The sequence below is a fragment of the Trachurus trachurus genome (assembly GCF_905171665.1).
Source record: "Trachurus trachurus genome assembly, chromosome: 23".
In the NCBI taxonomy this organism is placed as follows: Eukaryota; Metazoa; Chordata; class Actinopteri; order Carangiformes; family Carangidae; genus Trachurus; species Trachurus trachurus.
This window is the reverse complement of record NC_139912.1, coordinates 17,521,695-17,542,192: the sequence shown is the minus strand read 5'-3', so window position 1 is coordinate 17,542,192 and position 20,498 is coordinate 17,521,695. Positions and strand designations below refer to the sequence as shown.

Sequence of the window (20,498 nt, the reverse complement as noted above, 5' to 3'; positions counted from 1 at the left end):
ACTGTCCAAGTGAAAAGACGACATCACCTCCTCCTGGTGGTGGTCCGTCTCCTCCGCTCACACTCGTCTCACACCACATCGCTGGGTATTTTTTGGGCGTCATTTACTCTTATTTGATAGGACCGTGTAAAGCAGGTGTGTCAAACTCATTTTAGTTCATGGGCCACATACATCATAATTTGATCTCCAGTGGGCCGAGCCAGTAAAATGATAGCATAACAAGAACTCTAAACCTTCCCTTTGTTTTAGTGCAAAGAAGTACATTATTAAGATGTTTACATTTAATGAACGGTCCTTTTACAAAACATTTTAAACAACCTGCAATTTCTCAAGAAGAATATGTGCAATTCCAAAATATTATGCCTCTTCTATGTAATTTTCACACTTGGCAAATTAATCCCACGGGCCGGAGTGGACCCTCTGGTGGGCCGGTTTTGGCCTGCGGGCCGTATGTTTGACACCCCTGGTGTAAAGAGACAGGAAAGTCAGTAGTCGAACCGGCGATCAGCACTTGAGGCACGTGCCAACATGGGACTTGCTCGGGCACCACATCCCTGTTTATCTTTATGAGAGGTTTTGTGGCAGTTGCTGTGTGAAGTCTGAAGTGATGGCAAAAGATGTGTTTTGTAAGGTCACACAGACCTTTGACCTTCCACCACCAAAAACAAATCAGTGCATCCTCAAATCCAAGTGAAAACAAAAAAACATCCTTCAGTTTTATATGGCATTTCCACATTTTCTTTTAGGTCATACCACCCTAATCTCTGAGCCCCAAAATCCAATCAGTCCATCCTCACACTCAGCCGAAATGAGTCATAGGAATGAATCACACTGGATTCTGGGAAATCACAGCTGTCACTATTTTCTGCAGCCATACCAACATCATATGATCATCTTTTAGATTAGATTAAATATACTTGTATTGTCCTTGTAGGGGGATTTTGTCTGGGGCTCATTGGAGCTGCATACATTGTCTCTACAATAAATAAATAAAAACATATGAGCATTAATCAAAGGGTCAGTAGAAACTAAGGACAAAACAGACAGAAATGATAAGCAGTAATAAAAACAAAACTGAATCAATACATATGACAGTCCAGAAAAAAACAACAAATAAAAGGTTAATCAAAAGCAGGAGGTTGAATACTGGGTTAGAGCTGATGGACGATGGCACAAATGAGTGGTAAAAATGATAAGTCAGTGCCCGGGCACTCTGTATCTCCTCCATGATGGCCAGAGAGCTTGTACTCTGGGCAGAGGACATGCCAGCCTGTCCCAGCCTTGTTGTGTCCTCTGGGGACCACTGGGGGGCAGTGTTGTCAAGAGAGAAGTGACTCATCCCAGATGGAGGCGCTCCAGTCAGGCCTGGTTGACTGTAATTACAGCCCCACACATCTGACAGTGTGGTTATGTAGTTGTGGCATAAATCTTGACTACACACACACACACACACACACACACACACACACACACACACACACACACACACACACACACACAGGGAGGAGCGTGTGAGAATATGAATCTGAATCCACCTCAACGGACGCTTAGTCTGTGTGAGTCGTTTGAAAGTCATGTCTGAAAAACCACATTTACACAAACAGAAGCTGACAACAGACAAAGACACATCAGCATCAGGTTTTGGTTCATCTTTATGATTGTGATATCATATATCTGTACTAATGCTGCAAAATGACAGGAGACATTGAACTTTAAGTTGCACTTGATGTGACAAAACAGAAGAAGTGTTAAGGAGGGTAGATTGAATTATGTTGAGTGTCTATGTGAGTGTGTGTTTGTACATGATAGGATATTCTAATGAGAGTGAGTCATATACAGTAATGGTGATAATGATATTAATGGCAATAAGAAGATGAGTGTCTAATAACATGATAATAAACAAAAGTTTTGTGTAGCCATAGGCACTATCAGTATCATAATAATAGCCATCACATCATATTAACATCAGAACAATAGAATATATTGGGCCCCAGCCTGACCTCCCAGGCCTCCCTTTCTCCCTCTTCTCCCTCTAATCATGGGTTTTTAATTGAGGTGGATCTTTATTCAGGACATTGTTATCATTTTTTCTTTGGACAAAACCACTCTCCACTCTCCCCAGTGTGTGTGTGACTCTCCTGTGTGTCCACTGGGGAGAGACACACACTTTCTCCTCACTAACACTAACACCGACGTAGAGGGGCTCCCATCAGCTGCTGTGGCTGCTGTGTCTCCCATGGGTTATTGCACTAATGTATACGTTTAATTATGGTAATACACAGAGAAAGAGAGAGAGAAGCTGTTAAACCTGATCAAAACAAATAAGAGCAAAAAATGTTTTTCTTTCTTCTATTGAAACTGAAAAGCATTTTCTTTCAAAAACTTAAGTTCATGTTCTTTAAATCTTATTTAAAATCTACAGTAATATTCTTCTCCCGTATGACGAGGACCCTGACAACACCTGACCAGACATCAGAACCTGGTCGAAGTCCAGGGGAGACCCGGGATGGTTGTAACAGCAATAAAGGAGAACATAGACTTATGTAAGTATCATGTGTACCCACTCACTCCCTGACATTGCATGTGAAGGTCAGAAACTAATATTTTGGACCAAGTCTATATTTTGATTAGTATCGATACTGTTCAAGTTTAAATGAGGTAACTTGTATGAAAGAGCAGGTTCTCAGGTAAAATATGAGTCATTGATTTCATTGATGTTTATTTCAAACCACCATGCTGCTACAGGTAGTCAAACTGTGAGTGACAGGGGTGGGGATGGTTGTAACACCTTTTATCTTTGTTGTTTTATTACCGTAAGTGTCAACCATCTTCCCTGGAATTTCACGAACTGTTTCCAACCTCCTGCTGAAGGTTTCCATTCATACATGTTCACCATTCATCGGTCTTATCAGAAGATGTTCTTTAAGAAGCTTTCTAATGTTAGGATCCACACCACTGACATTGTTCTTCATTTAACCGTCAGTGATGAGTTCTTTTTGTTCATACTGAACCATAGGAAGATGTTTTAGTATTGGAACATGCACAATAAACTTACATAGATGCATGTTTTTTTGGTGTGGTCTCAGTTTTTAGTTTTCAATCTCTCTGTTACAATTTACCCCAGATTGTGTTACAACCTACCCCGGTAGTGGGGTAGGTTGTAACAGTGGCACTCCTTGCATTTGACATCAAATAGTGAATTCTGTGATATACTTTGAGAAGTTTAAGGCATTGCTATTTGTAGAGGACAAATGAGGGTACTCTGTGTCATATACAGTAATGGTGATAATGATATTAATGACAATAAGAAGATGAGTGTCTAATAACATGATAATAAAGAAAAGTTTTGTGTAGCCATAGGCAGTATCAGTATCATAATAATAGCCATCACATCATATTAACATAAGAACAATAGAATATAATGGGCCGCAGCCTGACCCCCATCCCTTTCTCCCTCTTCTCCCTCTAATCATGGGTTTTTAATTGAGGTGGAGCTTTATTCAGGACATTGTTATCATTTTCCCTTTGGACAAAACCACTCTCCCCAGTGTGTGTGTGAGTCTCCTGTGTGTCCACTGGGGAGAGACACACACTTTCTCCTCACTAACACAGACGTAGAGGGGCTCCCATCAGCTGCTGCGGCTGCTGTGTCTTCCATGGGTTATTGCACTAATGTATACGTTTAATTATGGTAATACACAGAGAAAGAGAGAGAGAGAATGTTGAATGTGAAGCTGTTAAACCTGATCAAAAGAAATAAGAGCAAAAGAAATAAGCTTTTTCTTTCTTCTATTGAAACTGAAAAGCATTTTCTTTCAAAAACTTAAGTTCATGTTCTTTAAATCTTAATTAAAATCTACAAATCTACAGTAGCCTAATATTCCTCTCCCGTATGACGAGGACCCTGACAACACCTGACCAGACATCAGAACCTGGTCGAAATCCAGGGGAGACCTGGGATGGTTGTAACAGCAATAAAGGATAACATAGAGTTATGTAAGTATCATGTGTACCCACTCACTCCCTGACATTGCATGTGAAGGTCAGAAACTAATATTTTGGACCAAGTCTATATTTTGATTAGTATCGATACTGTTCAAGTTTAAATGAGGTAACTTGTATGAAAGAGCAGGTTCTCAGGTAAAATATGAGTCATTGATTTCATTGATGTTTATTTCAAACCACCATGCTGCTACAGGTAGTCAAACTGTGAGTGACAGGGGTGGGGATGGTTGTAACACCTTTTATCTTTGTTGTTTTATTACCGTAAGTGTCAACCATCTTCCCTGGAATTTCACGAACTGTTTCCAACCTCCTGCTGAAGGTTTCCATTCATACATGTTCACCATTCATCGGTATTATCAGAAGATGTTCTTTAAGAAGCTTTCTAATGTTAGGATCCACACCACTGACATTGTTCTTCATTTAACCGTCAGTGATGAGTTCTTTTTATTCATACTGAACCATAGGAAGATGTTTTAGTATTGGAACATGCACAATCAACTTCCAGAGATGCATGCATGTGGTGTGGTCTAAGTTTTTAGTTTTCAATCTCTCTGTTACAGTTTACCCCCCAGGTTGTTTTGCAACCGACCCCGGTAGTGGTGTAGGTTGTAACAGTGGCACTCCTTGCATTTGACATCAAATAGTGAATTCTGTGATATATTTTGAGAAGTTTAAGGCACTGCTATTTGTAGAGGACAAATGAGGGTACTCTGTGTCAAAATTTGAGAGCCTTACCATGAACACTCTGCAAGTTATAGGAGCTGAGACAAAAAGTGTTACAACCATCCCCGGTCTCCCCTATGTGGTTCTCAGACTGTCCCCAGGAACCACCTACACAGACAGGGAGAGTCTGACACAGGACACACAGAACAACGACAGACCAGGCTGTAGATTATCTTTGATTTTAATCAGACATTAATTACAGGATATACATGGTGTTTCATTGAAACAAGAGTGTAACACTGGTGGGCAAAGCCCTCTTTGCTCCTGAGGTCCAGAGATGGCTGACATACTCTCTAACCAAGACGTGCATGAATAACATTTTGCCGATCACGGGGCCAAAACCAGGGAAGTGAGGCTGCTGCCGCTTTCTCTGCAGCTTCCACATGTAACAGTTTTCACAGAATCAACACAGGAGGACAGTTCAGGGTAATTCAGTCAGTCTTAACGGAGAGGCTGTGGCGTATCAGAGGAAATTCAGTATCACAGATTCACCAGCTTAGGGCTTTTTCATTGTTGTTTTACAGTTTCAATTCAATATTGTTTTAAAAAAAGAAAGAAAAAAAAAAGTTAAAACAAAACAAAGCGTATATACAGTTGAACTCAGTAGATATATATACATATATATACATACAATATTATATAAATATAGTAAAATAGATTAAATTACATTGATTTCACGTTTTTTTTCCATAAATAGATGTTGGACAATAACAGTTTGGTGACATGTTACGTTAGTGTTGGAAGCACAGTGCACCGTCGGATGACAGGCTCACGGCTCGACGGGACACACGAGTCCACGTCGATCTTTCAAGTTCTTTGTTGTGAAACGTTTCGTAAAAGCAGGAAACTGTGCAGCCGTACCTAAAAACACTCGTACTGTTCTGACGGAGGCGTCCCTCAGCTAGCTGACATGTTCGCTTCGGCGGTGGCGTTCAAGAGCACACCCGGCTTCTAAGGTTTTTAGTCGTTTTTTTTTGTTTGTTTTTCTTTTTTTGCAAGTTTAACAGGTTTAACATTACAACCACTGCATGTGGTCAAATTCAAAGTATTCTCCCATAAAGAAAAAAATTTTCAGTTTCCCCCCGTCCCTGAATGGGGAGGTGGAACCGAAGGCTCAGCGGCCTCCAGGTCTCAAAGCAGTAGTGTTGTATCGCCGCGCACGCTTTTCCAACAAGATCTTCAGCAGGTTTTTAAAGAATTAATACAGTTTCATTAGAGTCTCTCCTTCGAGGTACTCCGCAGCTCCCAGTGTCAGGTTGGAGAAGGCAGGTTCTGTTCACTTACACTATGTTTTACAAGGAAAGCTGACACTATAAGCAAGGTCACAAAGCCTTGGTAGGAATACTGAGTAGGCGGTGTGGTTGGCCTCGCCTGTCAAAACTGACAAATCTGTTTTTGTTTTTGTTTTTTTTTCCACAAGTGTGCTAAACAGTAAGTGCTTTCAATATACAAAGATGCTTTACAAATACATTTTTGGCAAAGTAAAAAAGGAAAAAATAAAACAAAATAAAACAAATGTTGGAAGGAACTTAAATGTCCTTGAGGAGGAGAAACGTTCAAGTCTGTTGCCTCGTGTCGACCTTTTGGGTGAGATTTCGCAAAACCTTTCTGAGGTCACAGCCACACTCACGCACGCAACAACGACAACGCAACCTGAGTGTAAGCTGCATTTTGAACTCTAAGACTATGTCATCTCTGTTATGAGGCACCTTCAAATATTTGTTTTCAGCTGTACCAATAATTACACGCAAAAAAAACAAAACATTAAAGAGTAAAAACGAGCAAAAATCGACAATGAAAAAAAAAACTACAATAAAAAGAGAAGAAAGCAAGTAAAACACCATCTTTGTGGCCTATAACAGCAAACTGTACAAAGTTTGAATACATTCTCTTGGAATGGCAATGGTCTGTTGCTCAGAAAGTCAAAGCCGAGCATCAAGTGAGTTCTTGTGTTTTTCTTCTTTTACAATAGGTTTTTCGATCTTGGTTGGTTTGCGTGGTCGTTAGCAGTCCAGTGCTGGAAGCGTCTGCTCTCCCTCCTCCGGCTGCAGCGGGAGAGGCCGAGCTTTAGTGTCCGTTGTTGTTCGGTGCGACTGAAACGGCTGTTGCCCTGTGGACCCAGTCCATGATGATGAGCGTCATGCTGCCGATCATGACCACGAGGCCGCACAGGAGGAAGGCGGTGGCCTGGGGGGGGGGGAAACAGGTTTGCGATTAGCTAACATGTTCAACCAGAGCAACTACTAGTCCTACAGGTGGTTCTAAGAACTGAGTCCTTACCCCGATCTTCTGCACAGACTTCATGGACTCCTTCTTGACCAGTTTAAGGTAGAAAGCCGAGGGCAGGATGAAGATGAGCATGGCAGCAGCAGAGGCACCTGGGAGCAGAAAGAAATTCCTCATTTAGTACAACATTTTGTATTTTTGTATTGCTTTAATTTTGAAGGCCTCATCATGCTCATTTACAGACATAGGCACTCACCGATGAAGCCAAAGATGTCCCTAATGGTGGGGACAAAGATGACCAGGGCGTTGGTACTAGCCAGCAGCACCACGGTGATGGCGGTGTGGCGGATCCAGCTGAATTCCTTGGAGGAGGACAAGTGCTGGTTGATGGAGGTACGGATCTACAAAGACAGAAAAGGAGGTTGTCAGGTCAGACCCGAGTCACTTAATCAACTGATCTTCTGAGGTGTGAGATCAACGTCTTTGACACTCACAGGGAAGAGCACCACGGGGACGGTGAGTGTGACGGCGGTCAGCACAGCCAGACGGACGATCAGCAGGAGCACATCGAACTGGTAGATCTTGGAGTAGGTGTGCAGCAGCTCAGGCTCCACGTGAACTGGGTTTAACAACAAAAGAGACATGTTAGAGCCGACATACGTACACAAACAGTACAGAAGAAACACATTAAAGGTCCCATAGTATAAAGGTAGAAGTAGATGTATAATGTGATTATAAAGCAGCTCTAGGTTCTATATTATACTGTATATAGTATCAAAGCCTCAGTCCACAGAGAAACACACACAACCTGTATTCAGATACTGAGTCTTAAAACCAGCTGTTAGGACTTATGTAACGTTGTGATGTCACAAAAATTAGCCTTTAAGCAAAGATCATTGAAAAAATGATCCAAGACGCTTTTTTTTACTGTCTGTTTTCAAAACATAAAATAATCAGAATTAGCATGCAAACATGTTACATGTTACTGTAAACATCAGCATGCTATAGCATTAGCTTTAGCTTCGCTGTGGCTATCTACAGTGTATTGATATGTGTTTTTCACTGCTGATTGACATGTGAAGTAACCATGCCACGTGCACATCTATTTTCTCCATTTAACATCACAATATTTTCCACATCCACGCTCTCCTAGGACCGGCTCAACCCGGCTGGTACAATCTGTGTTGTCCTACAGGCGAAAACACCTCCCAACTACACTGCCACAACTTTCACATTGATTTCCCAACCTCCGTATTTAGGCACCATCATCAGGTTTTGCCCTGTCACTCCTGTTTGAGGAAGTTCCCTGCTCGCTATCGTGCTCTTGTATAACTGGTTTGCTGTTCCTGGAACTTTACACTGTCTTGCTCTGATGTCCCTGCCAATAAACAGGAACACAAACATGCTGCGGACTGGTCCACTGCGACAGGTGGGTTTTTTCACAGGCCTTACATAACAGGCCTCAGCATTTTGTCCTAGAGGGGTTTCTCTGTATTTAATTTGGACCTGGAGACTTCCTGGGTGATTGATCTGTATTTAGGAACATTACACAGGGGCATTGACTGCTTATGAACCCACATAATGCTGGGGAGGATTAACCCCTTATTGCTTTCTAGTCATCTATAACTAATTCTACCTCTCTTCACATATTGCCCTACATAGATAAAATGTGTTTTTCCTCTCCAAACTTACTGTTGAAGGTCAGGTATCCGAAGAGAGCTGCCATCAGATACATGATGAACATGGCCAGGAAGGACACGTTGGCAACACCCTGCATCTTTTTGCGGGAGCGGCTGTTTTGGAGAGAGTAAAGGTATGTTTCATTTAGACACAAGGACGCTGTAACCTCAGAGAGGACATGCTGAGTTTTTAAAATGCTGATAAGGAAGCAGCTGGTGCTCGGTGGTTTGGGTGAACACGATGAAACAAAAGCACTCACTCTTTAAGCTCCTCGTACATGGGCAGGATGGCCGGGTGGCACACGAAGGCGAAGGTCAGGATGGGAACAGCGTAGACCGTCTGGAGGGAGGAAACATCAACAGCCAAACATTAATAAACAGAAGCAGCATAATAAACGTAAATCCTCTAGGTGCTCGCATACAAAGAACTTCACCTGTGAGTTGTAGACAAAGTATTTGGGCGTGCAGGCGTCCTCGCTGTAGTCCACGGCGGTGGTGTTGGGGTGGGACAGACTCATGTTCAGCACCTTCAGGCTTTCATTCAGACCAGTGAGCTCTTCAGGCAGAGGGCAACCGATCTCAAACTTCTTGATGATCACCTGGAGGACAGGCAGACGGGTTTTTAAGTGAGATTTTATTAGCAAAACATTGTGAGCTTAAATTTAGAAGCTCTGTAAATCTGTCTGATGATGAAAACCCCCCACTGAAGCCGGACCGCTGGCAGACATCAGGTGAAAAACTGTCAGGATCTCAAATTCAATTTTTAAAGGAGCTTTTTTTTGTGCAAAAGTTGCAAACCTTCTTTTATCGACCAGAAGAGGAAGGCACCAACAGTGTTAACACTTCATTTGCCTCTATTCCTATCACCTCTGACCAATAGCTGTTAATACAAACGTTAGCTGAGAAGCTGTGGCAACCTTACAAATAGCTCCTTTAAAAGATACCAAAGCCAAAGTTGCAGCCAAATTTCAGTAACACTGTTCCTATTTTGTTGCATGTCTGTGTTTAATGACAATAGCTCATTGTATTCCCACACACTTGGATCTTTCTTTTGCGTGTTGATGTTATGGAAAACCTGAAATGTTCCGTCTGACTCAGACTCATGTGGCTGCTTCAAAGAGGACACGTCTATGTGTGTGTGTGTGTGTGTGTATGTGTGTGTGTCTAACTGCTGGGTTTTACTCACCACAATCAGAAAAAACACCATGCAGAGAAGGGAAAGACCACTGGTGTAACCAAGGTAACCTGTAGAGGGAGGGGGGAGGCAAAACACAAACATGAGCCGGGTCTTCCACTTGAAGCTGTGGTATTTTGTCTTTTATCACTTCACTTCCAGCTGTGAACATTTTTAGACCTTTTTTGAAGTGTGGCACACATGATCACACGTCACTGACCCGGTTTAGAAAGGCATGTGACTTCACAGCGCGCACACACACACACACACACACACACGCACACACACACACACTGCTTACCCAGGTTCCTGAGAAGGGAGAGGGGCAGGATGATGGCGAGCGTCACCATCAGCACCAGGTAGTCACCGTTAGTATACCACTCCCTGCAACACAGGAAAACACAACATGTTACTGTGAGTCATTCATTATTTAGCCAAGCTTCTGCGCACCTGAACGCATCTCAACCCGTCTACAGTGTAATGACGTCAAGTTCAGTTTATGTGTCAGAAAAATGCTGTTATATAATTTCTTCATCTCTTGGGAACATCACACGGATGTGACTGTTTGAACAGACCTTCACTGACAGTATTTACAACCTTATACTGCAGCTGATTCATCTGTCTTTTCCAGATGTGCATCATTTATGACCAACGGTAAAGTAATTGGCTCTAAAACTGGCATCTCTGTGCGTTTTATCCCCTCCCCTGTCAAGACGGTTGCTGGCTCCCTGCGGCTGATCAAAGCTCTCAGCCGCTGCTCCATCTGCATGTCAGCTGACATACGCCGGCCCTGCGCAGGATGAATGCACATCTCACAAAAATAGACGCAACAAAGCGGCTCTGACTGCGAGAACCCCATCAATTTTTGAAACTTGAAGCCAGGGCCGCGGTGAGCTCATCCCCGCGCGCTCTATCTCGATGCGGCACCGGTTGCCTCCTCTAAAAGGGCTCTTTGAAAGGCCACGTGAAGAGACTGAGCACTGTCCGTCCCTCTGAAGCACCCAGACTCCCCTCCCCTCCCCGCCCTTCATCGCTCCTCTGATACATCAGAAGGACAAAGACGCCGCGTCCCCTTCCCTGACACACGGCACTTGAATAACAACCGGCAGCCATTTTGCTCAATGTGCCACTTCAGCTCGAGTGCCTCTGCCTTGCCTGTGTGTTCACGCTACTTTCACACCTCGTCTAAAAATTCTTGTTGCAAAATCTTTTTTTGTACCAGAAGAGTCAACATCTCCTTTTCACACGGTTAGGAAATATTTGGGGTCCTGACTCTGCAAACAGGTCTTTTTTGGGATATGTAAACCCATCTGTGTTGACTTTGGGTGAACAGTTAGTGCTGCAAAGCTGCTTAACGAAATGCTTTAATGGTCAGAAGCTGAATCACCACCAAAACTGAATCAATTGCTCTTTGGCTGGAGGCCGATCTGGCAGATCTGCCCTTCACTTTCTTGGAAATTAGCTTTGAGTGGCTGGAGAGTTCTGAACTCTGACTGCAGGATCATACATTTTAATTTGGTTCCGATATTTCAGTCAGTGTTCAGCCGTGTGGGGAAAAGATGATGAGACATCAGTGCTGAGCAGGTCGGTTTTTCAGTGACAGCGACGTGTGTGTTTTTTAATGTATATTTTCTGCATTGATGCTGCAGCACTAAAAGTAAAGTTAAAAGTCTCATACGGTATACAGTTAGATGTCCATGTGTTCTCTGACTATAAAGCAGCTCTAGGTTCTATATTAATACTGTGAAAGTATCACAACCTCGGTCTACAGATAAATACACACAGACTGTATCCAGAAACCGAGGCTTAAAACCAGCCATCAGGACTTCTGTAACATTGTGATGTCACAACAAAGTAGTCACCAAGCCCCTCCCACCTGGAGCCACCATCAAACCTTACAGGATTTGGTTTTATCTGAAACCTTAATCCTATTTTCACTGTATTGCTCAGAAAAAATCCAACCAATCAGACAGGAGATTCTATCTTCTATCTATATATTCTTCAAATAAATCACAGGAAATAAACTTTAATATTGACTTTCAGATGAGGGTCATCATATAGTATGTGGATACTCACCCATTGCTGGTTCCCAGAAAAGCCCGGATGACGATGGGAAGCTCGTACTTGACAATATAGAGGTAGCTTGACATGGCTGTGAAGATAAAAAAAAAAAACTGCAGTCAGTACATTTTCCTGTGAAAGAGGCCAAGTCGTGTCCATGTAAGGAACTCCACAACAAACACAGTGATGTCTTGATTCCATGGAAAGAAAAAAAGATTTGGCACATGCTGATGGAATGACTCAAGTTTGTACGGGAAGTTACTCGACATTCCTGAAACGCAAGTTGGTTTTGTCGGCCAAGAAGTCTATTTTTCTGTTTTCTTCCCCCTTCTCCTCTGGGTTTTAATACATAGTGCAGATAAATATAGAGAAGTAGTTCACTTATAGTTACACAACACTGTGATCTCACCTCCAATGTTCTGCATGGTGATGGAGAAGGAAGCGGCGAGTTTTCCTGGCAAACCGAAGGCTTTGTAACCCAGCTGCTCGTACACCAGGGCGCCTTTTGAAGAGGAAATGAAGAATTAGCATGGGAGAAAAAAATAACAAAACATCAAAGACGAAGCCACTGAGGTCTGTCTGACAGACTCACCTCCTTCATTGGCCGTCTTGAGCAGCAAGTGGACAGAGTACAAGGAGAAGATGGCGACGGACACGAGGAGAATCCTGTAAACAGAGGAGAGGAAGACATTTTTGTGAATCTATGAGGAAATAAAAATCATTGACAAACAGGTTTTGCTGCTGCGCTCCCGTTAAACAATTCAAACACAAACATATTGTCCTGCCTGTATACTAAACAATCATGTGAAGTTCCTTGTGTCTGCTTCCTTCTCTCTTACTTTGACAGCCTGATCTACAAGGGCCCTGAAGGCAGCATCAGACTACAGGTCATGTTAGTCATGAGCAGCATCAGCATGGTCCCAGAGGACAAAAGGTTTCCCTATGTGGGATCCTCTTAGCACCCTTGGGAGGCTGCAGAGCCAGCACTGTGCGCCCCCGGGATATTAATAGTCCAGGTGAAAATTAATCCCTTGGCTATTTGAGACCCGACGCAGCGATTCTTTTCTGCACGTGACCCTCCAGCTGCTTCAACCTGCCACTGACATCATCATTGTTCCCATCTTATCACCTTATACGCCGCAACTCAGTAAATATGTGCTTTGGACGACCTTTTAGGAGAAAGGGGTGTGTGCTGTTATCTAAACGGCAGACAGTGTTTCTAAATGCAAACACACAGCTATCATCCATTAATCGGCGATAAGAGCAGCTAGGAACGCTTCCAGCTACTTCAGCAGTGTAGTAGCTATTTGCTTTTTTTTTTCTTGTAATCCCCCGCTTCCTGCTGATGTAGGGCTCTGATTGGTTGGCTGCTGGCTGACAGTGAAGCCGTGAGCTCCCCTCCATTCATGATCTCCTGCGAGCGTACGCTGGCTCTCTGTTTACGTAACTCTGGCCCAAATGCAGCAGGATTAACTGGGCTAAGCTGCTCCTCCGGCCGCTCCCCGTGTTTGCAAACTGACATGCGACTGTGTGCGAATGTGCCTTTTGGTGGCACTTGGAGCGTCATAGAGCTTGTAACAGAGTACAGACACTCCTGTTCTGCAATCTCTTGCAAGACAAATACTGCTTTTCCTTTAAGAAAGGGGCTTTCCTGGCTGCTGCAGGTTAGACGTCAGACTAACACTAAGCTGTTTGGGGATCAGTGTTGTGAGGTGCTTCCTGTATGGTGGTTAACACTTGGCATCTTCACGTTACTAGTGCTTCCTGTTTGTGACCAAGCAAACAGCCTAAGTATTGACAGGGTGAAAGAAAACTCATCATTTGCCCTGAAGTAAACTTTCCTTTTTTCCCACTCTCTGCTGTTTTATCTTCAGTAAACATGATAGAGAGTACTTCAACTGTGCTGACGACCAATTATAAACTTTCGACCCCAGCGTCTAATCTAAAGCTCAGGGTTGCACGGCTGCAGAACTCACACACACACACAGTGTTGGCGGGAAAATCTGCCCTGCGAAGCGACGGTACATCATGACCCGCGACCTTGATGCAACAGACAAAACCACACCTGCCTGTGCAGGAGCTGGATTATGAAACAGCAGCAAGTCCTGCGCTATAAACCCACTGCAGTTGCATTATCATTCAACACCTTCCTTTTTTTGATAATGGAAATGAATGTAATGTTTTTCTACCCAGTAATAACCCCCCACCTCTCAGGTCCTGCATAATTTAGAAATATATAATGACAACTTACACAAAGAGGGCAATGCCAGTGTTGGCCATAGCGTAGGACAGACCCAGGATGCCACTGCCCATGATGGCGTTGCCCAGGTTGAAGACGGACATGCCAAAGGAAGCATTGCCCTGGTGCTGTGGAGGGAATAAAAAAAAAGAAAGAGTTGAGGAAAGTGAGCAAAATGACAGAGTGTTTAAAAGAGGAAACAGTGTAGGAGGAGAGCAGCTCTTACATATTCAGTCTCATACTTCTTCTTCCCCAGGTTGTGCTCTGGGAGGAACTTCTGACTCTCTGCGTCAATGTCAGAGCATTGGCTTCAGGAGGAGAGAGGAGAGGGTTTAGAAACACTAAAGCAAAGAGGGATTTTTTTTTTTTTTTAGCATATCAGTACTGTGTATTCACCTGTCCAGTGGGACCTTCTTCGTAAAATCCTGGAAAGTGTACTCAGTGCTGTTGGAGCTGCTGTTGTCCTCTTCATGAGACACACTCAAGTTGTGCATCTCAGTTTTGGCAGCAGGTTGTTTCATACTGTAAATTTCAAAAGCAGAAAATAATCATCATTTATTTAATACTTCATTTAAAGCATTCCTGCTCCCTGCGCCACGTCCACCCGCCCAGCTCTATTCTTTTCTAGCTGCGCGCGTTCACGTCCCCTTAGAATAATCAATATTATAGTGAGCAGGCGCGCCTCCGCCGGTCATGTGACTACTTCGGAAGGAGGAGGGGGGAGTGTGGGGGGTGACGCACCGGCAGTGGAAAAATACCAGAAACCGCGTCCACCCGACATCTCCTCAGCCCCGCTGTATGACAAAAAAGCCGCAGCACATTTTGCGCACATTTCTCCCAACAACTCATTAAAACAAAGCGGAATAAAAAGGCGCAGTGACAGCGTCTTTTCCCCGCTGTTTCAACACCTTTCAGCTTTTTCAATGAAGCAGCATGACATGAAGACACAACTTCATTAGATCTGATAAATATGACAGTTTAATACTTAAATAATAATAATAATGTCCTGGCAGTGAAGTGCGCGCATGTGGATAAACAGTGAAACAGAAGGACGCAGCGCTGGATCCGGTTAATGACATTATTTCCATGACCGGCTCCGATGGAAACAATGGCACGTGCTGTTCCTTTATGGGCATGGCTCTCCATTTTGCGCAGAGGCTCCTTGGGAGCGCTCTGATTCATACTCCCTATGATTACAGGATTTCAACACTGGCACACAAAAGCACACACACACATGTAATAAACACTTTAACATTCCTCCCTATTCCTCCAATTAGTGTGTGATGATGAGTGAGGCGGTGACAGTCCTGTGCCAGCTCCAGACCTGAGTCCAGCACTGCAGCATCACTGTCACCAGCTTCATTATTTATTTATCTGGACCGGGACTGACCTGGTAAAGATGCCGCCTCAGGCCTCTCACACACAACATCTCCAGCTTTTCTACACAGATTCTAGCTCCTGACATGGCAGGAAACGTGTTTAATACACACTAATTAGCCCAAATGACCCGGTGACACATCTTCTCTTAAAGAGGTGAGATTCAGACAAGAAACCAGACCAGACACAGACCCTCTCTGTCTGAGGAGATTCCAAAGAGAACCAATAACCCAGAAAATGAAAACGTGTCTCAACATCTACAATAAGGAAGCTGGCTGCTCTTTTCAGAGGCCGCGCCGCCTTCATCCGGGAGTGTGACTGTCTGACAGTAGCTTTATGATGAAGATGCCGGCAGTCTTACCTGGCTGTGGCAGGAGGCCTGTAAAATCCGATCGGTGGAGAAAAAAGACACAGGAAAAGTCCGGACGATTTCCTCACAAAAACCTTCTGATCCTTGAGAACGTTTGTAGGTAGAAGAAGATGAATAAAAATGAGAGGAGAAGAGGAAAACGCCTGGCAACAGACAAGGTTGAGTCACAACACAGTTGGAACAATAAACACAGACGGTGTTAGAATGAAACCGTCCGACGCGTAAAAGCGAACAATTTAGATTTAGTCAGTGATTACAGAAAAATTCCCAGAGATGCGGCGCGCTCGCAAACAAGAAGCTGTTCTGCTGGAGGAGGGGAGGGACTCTGCCTTTATAAAGATGAGCATTGCATCAGCCCGCTCAGCGATGGAGCGGGGGGGGGGAGGAAAGGGAGTGGCCTCACTTTTCTTTTCTCTTTTTTTCTCCTTTACGCACAGCGGAGACGTGGGTTTGTGTACAAACACAGCGTTGACCCAGAGACGGGAGAACCACGGGAACCCAGCGGAACATCGTACCGGAGGGGCTCGGTCACAGGGGGGTCGTGTGCAGTCAGAGCGCCCGTTGTGCTCCGTCTATGAGCGGCTGAGGCTCGGAGGTGTGAAGCCGAGTGACAGCGCGGCGGATGCGGGTGCAGCCGCTCCTCACACCTCGGGGCACCGCTCGCCTCGGAGCGGAGCCGCGGTGGGTGGTGGTGCCTACTTGTGGCCGCGGCAGGTCACTGTCTGAGCGGACCAGTGTCTGAAAAGCAGCCGGTCGTTTTCTATTATTATTTATCAGTCATTTATTTCTTGCTCTTTTCGGCGGCTGTGCTGTGTTGACAGGGGGTTGGAGCGCCACGCCGGGGAGGGAGCGGCATTTTTGGGATAGTTGCGCATGCGCGGTCTGGTTAATCCCCACCAGCTCTGAGTGTTTTGACTGGCTGTGGAGGTCCACTTCATTTCACTCGACTGTTGTGGTTATTTTCCACTGGAATAGCGGATGTGATGTGCGTTTTCAAAATATGAGTCATAGATACTGTATAGGCTATATTTTATTGTGGTAGTAATATCACAAAAGATGATTTCCACGTTTGCATCATTAAACAAATACATTAAATAAATTAAATAAATGTCTTATTTGGAGACATTTTCAGTTGAACTGGAAATCTTTGATTGCAAGGTTGTTGGTAAATTCGGTTTCCCACCATGAAGCAGCTAAATGTGCAATTATGTGACTGTATCATCATTTTCCCTCATCAATCACAGTAAATGATGTAATGAAAATAAATACTGCTATAGCCTATACTCTATGAGATCATAACAGTAACTCATCATACACCCTTAACTCCTAAAATTAGAAGATGTTCTAAATCAATACCTCCATGACCCCTTGTATATTGAATATGATTTTTTTTTACATATTTGTTAGAATTAAGTTATTCCTTTAAATTACATGTGTAGGGACATATACCATTACAGTCCATGTAATTCAGCTCAAGTCACATCACCCAGACAGTGAATCACTAGACGTATTTGATTTATTTATTAAACACAATAAATTGCACAGAGTTGAACTGAAGAGTCAGTGTTTACGAGCAAACCACAGGGAGCAGCACAAGTTCAATATTTCTAATTATTTTGAACTTTTTAACCATTTATTTATTTACTTTATTACTTTTACCAGTATGTTATTTCTATTTATATTATTTTTCTTGTTACTTTATTGAACTATAACAACTGTGCTCTGCAGGGGCATAAATAAAGTAGAAATTAAAGTAAAAGAATACAAAAAAGATAAAGCATTGTTGATTCAAAACAAATAATTGAAAGTGATCATTTGTCTTCTTCTTCTCATGTCCTTTTTTAGTAGTACCACAGTGTTTCACTTCCTGCTGAAAGTGACCGTTTGGTTTAGTTTGGAGTGTGCCCATGTCTTCTTGAGAATGTGGAATTTCCCGTTAATCAAATAAACAGACATGAAAAGTAATGTCTTTGTTCACGACTTCATCTTTGAAATACGTGAGAATGTCTTGCCCAGTTTTTCTTTTATTAAAGAGCTTAACATCCATTCTTCCTCCACCCTGAGCTGTTGTAGGTGTAGAGGTGTTAGCAGCTGACTCAGTGTGTGAATATACATAGGCTATTGATTATATTTCTCGGCCTTGTGGCTGCTGCTGCAGAGCGGCTTCTGGAATATCCTCTGTGGCTGCGTTCCACATCTTTCAGTCATGTGTATTTGTTTCCATTTTCCCAGAAGCATTTCTGTGTCTTTTAAACAGAAGATGTAGGTCTGCCTGAGAAAGTGGACTCAGAGTGGCCTGGACGCCTGTCAGTCCAGATCAGGCTGTGAGAGCAGCTTCAAAGCAGACCTCCCTGTCTGAAGGAGATTACACACAAACGCCCTCATGTGACAGTGGACGTCCTGATCCTCATTCACACTGTTGGCTCATCTCTGTGGGTCAGGTGTGTTTCAGTGTGTGTATGTGTGTGTGTGTGGGGGGGGGAGTAAAACCCTCCACAGCTCTGCTCACTGGTTTATTATTAATAGCTGTTGTACTGAGAGCTGAGCGGCGTGTTAACTAGGAGCTGTGACGTCACACACCTGAGAGACAGAACACACCCGACTGGTACAACTCATTACTATTAGTACTACTACTCACCAATGATTAACATTACCACACCTGCACTCAGTGTTACTACACTACTATTGATAATACTACACATCTACCAGCTTTACATTGCTACTACTACTCTAATGCTATATTGCTAATGCTGGTAATACCACAGATGCCACTTGTTCTAATACTCCTCCTCCTCCTCCTAATGCCATTTATACTTAAACCATTAACACTACAGCAAGTAGTACAAGTACATACTGCAGTTACTACAGTTGTTGCAACTACAACTCTATTTATCTATCTATCCATCTATCTATCTATCTATCTATCTATCTATCTATCTATCTATCTATCTATCTATCTATCTATCTATCTATCTATCTATCTATCTATCTATCTATCTATCTATCTATCTATCTATCTATCTATCTATCTATCTATCTATCTATAACTCCTCCTACCACTAAAAACAGTTCTGGTACTTGTACTATAACTATCAATTAACTACTACTCTATGTACTACCAGTTCTACTGCTAGTTGCTGTGTATGTACATATTCTACTAGTGCACTTTGTAGTTTGGCCTTGGTGTCTCGCACTCCACCGGAGCTCCATCTCTCTGCACCAACCGACACCTGCATCGCCCTCTTCCCCCCTTTCCACTGTTGTTAAACCGATCTGCCCTCCCTTCCCATGAACCAGTGAACCAGTGTGCCATTCAGTCCTCCCATTAAACTGGCCTGCTCTCCCTGCCTTTCCTCCCACCAGAAGCTGCCTTTATCAGCTCTTGTTAATGTTTCCATGTTTTGCATATTCTGTGTTATAAACTGTTTTCTTGTCTGCAACATCTATGTCCCGTCTGCCCATCCTGGGTGAGGGATCCCTCCTCTGTTGCTCACCTGAGGTTTCTCCTGTTTTTTTTAGGTGTTTTTCCTCAGTGGATGTGAGGGTCTAAGGGCAGATATGTAAAGCCCTTTGAGACAAACTGTTGTAAAAATGGGCTATATAAATAAAATTGCCTCGCCTTGCCTAGTGCTTCATTTTATTTTATTTTAGAGCTAGTACTTTCACTATGACGATAAAACACTCACACTTAAATAATTCTGCCACTTGCATTTTACCACTGCGTATCTCACTACCAGTACCTCACCTGCAAGTATTACTTACAGGTGAGGTACCACAACTCCCTGCACTACTATTAATTGTACCCACTATTATCATGTGTGTACATGTTCTACTACTGCTTGTATGACAACTGCTTCTACTATAGGCTGTGTATAAGTAGTAAACCCACCACAACTATTACATTCTCCACATTACTAACACTAGGACTATTACTAATGCTACTCCCACTATTACTCAGTACTATTACTGCCAGTATTTGCTGATCTATGCCGGCTGCACTCATCTATATGGAGAAATCAGTGGGGGTCAGGGGTCAGATGGAGAACAAGGATGATCAACGCTGACTCAGCAGAGTGGTAAATGTAATGTAGCTCATGATGTCCTATTAGGAATATATGACGCTTCTTCAGATTCTTTCCTCTTTGTTATGCAACAGTGTGTCCTCACTACCTGAACTGACCCGCAGTTGTTTTGGCCTCGATGAGGGGAAGTTTGGAAATATAAACAGACCAATACAGATGCATTATCATTAGCAGCCTTTGTTTTTAGTTGGCAGTGTATTTCTCCCCTTGAACTGAGGAAGACATAGAAAACAGCAGGGCAATCTGCTTTTCTCTTATTGCAAGAGTTAATTAATCACTGAGTTGTGACGCAGGGAACACTTTGCTTTTCTCTGTTCTGTAAAGATGCAACAAAACTTTAAACTAGATGAAATAACTTGATCTGATTGGGCAAGGTTTCAGACCCTGATAAGATTTTTTACATTTAAAGTCTTAGGATTCAGCTGCTGAAAACAAAGAAACACTTTATATTCACAGACACAAAAACAGATCCAGACACAGAGATCCACACACTCAGATCCACACACACTGATCCACACACTCTGATCCACACACTCTGATCCACACACACTGATCCACACAC

The 20,498-nt window shown here is 43.2% G+C and overlaps 1 protein-coding gene across 1 annotated transcript; it reads right to left on the bottom strand.

Annotated features, from left to right (window-relative positions):
- Positions 1-4,908: 4,908 nt before the first annotated feature.
- Positions 4,909-16,147, bottom strand: slc38a2 (solute carrier family 38 member 2). Its single transcript, XM_083999804.1, has 16 exons — positions 15,846-16,147; positions 14,504-14,629; positions 14,334-14,415; positions 14,120-14,235; positions 12,461-12,534; positions 12,278-12,370; positions 11,884-11,959; positions 10,109-10,191; positions 9,820-9,878; positions 9,068-9,232; positions 8,894-8,973; positions 8,647-8,747; positions 7,449-7,573; positions 7,211-7,355; positions 7,009-7,106; positions 4,909-6,915 (listed from the first exon to the last, which is right to left on the bottom strand). The coding sequence occupies exons 2-16, from the start codon at positions 14,626-14,628 to the stop codon at positions 6,796-6,798; spliced, it is 1,542 nt and encodes a 513-aa protein (XP_083855930.1). The 5' UTR covers position 14,629; positions 15,846-16,147; the 3' UTR covers positions 4,909-6,795.
- Positions 16,148-20,498: the final 4,351 nt, after the last annotated feature.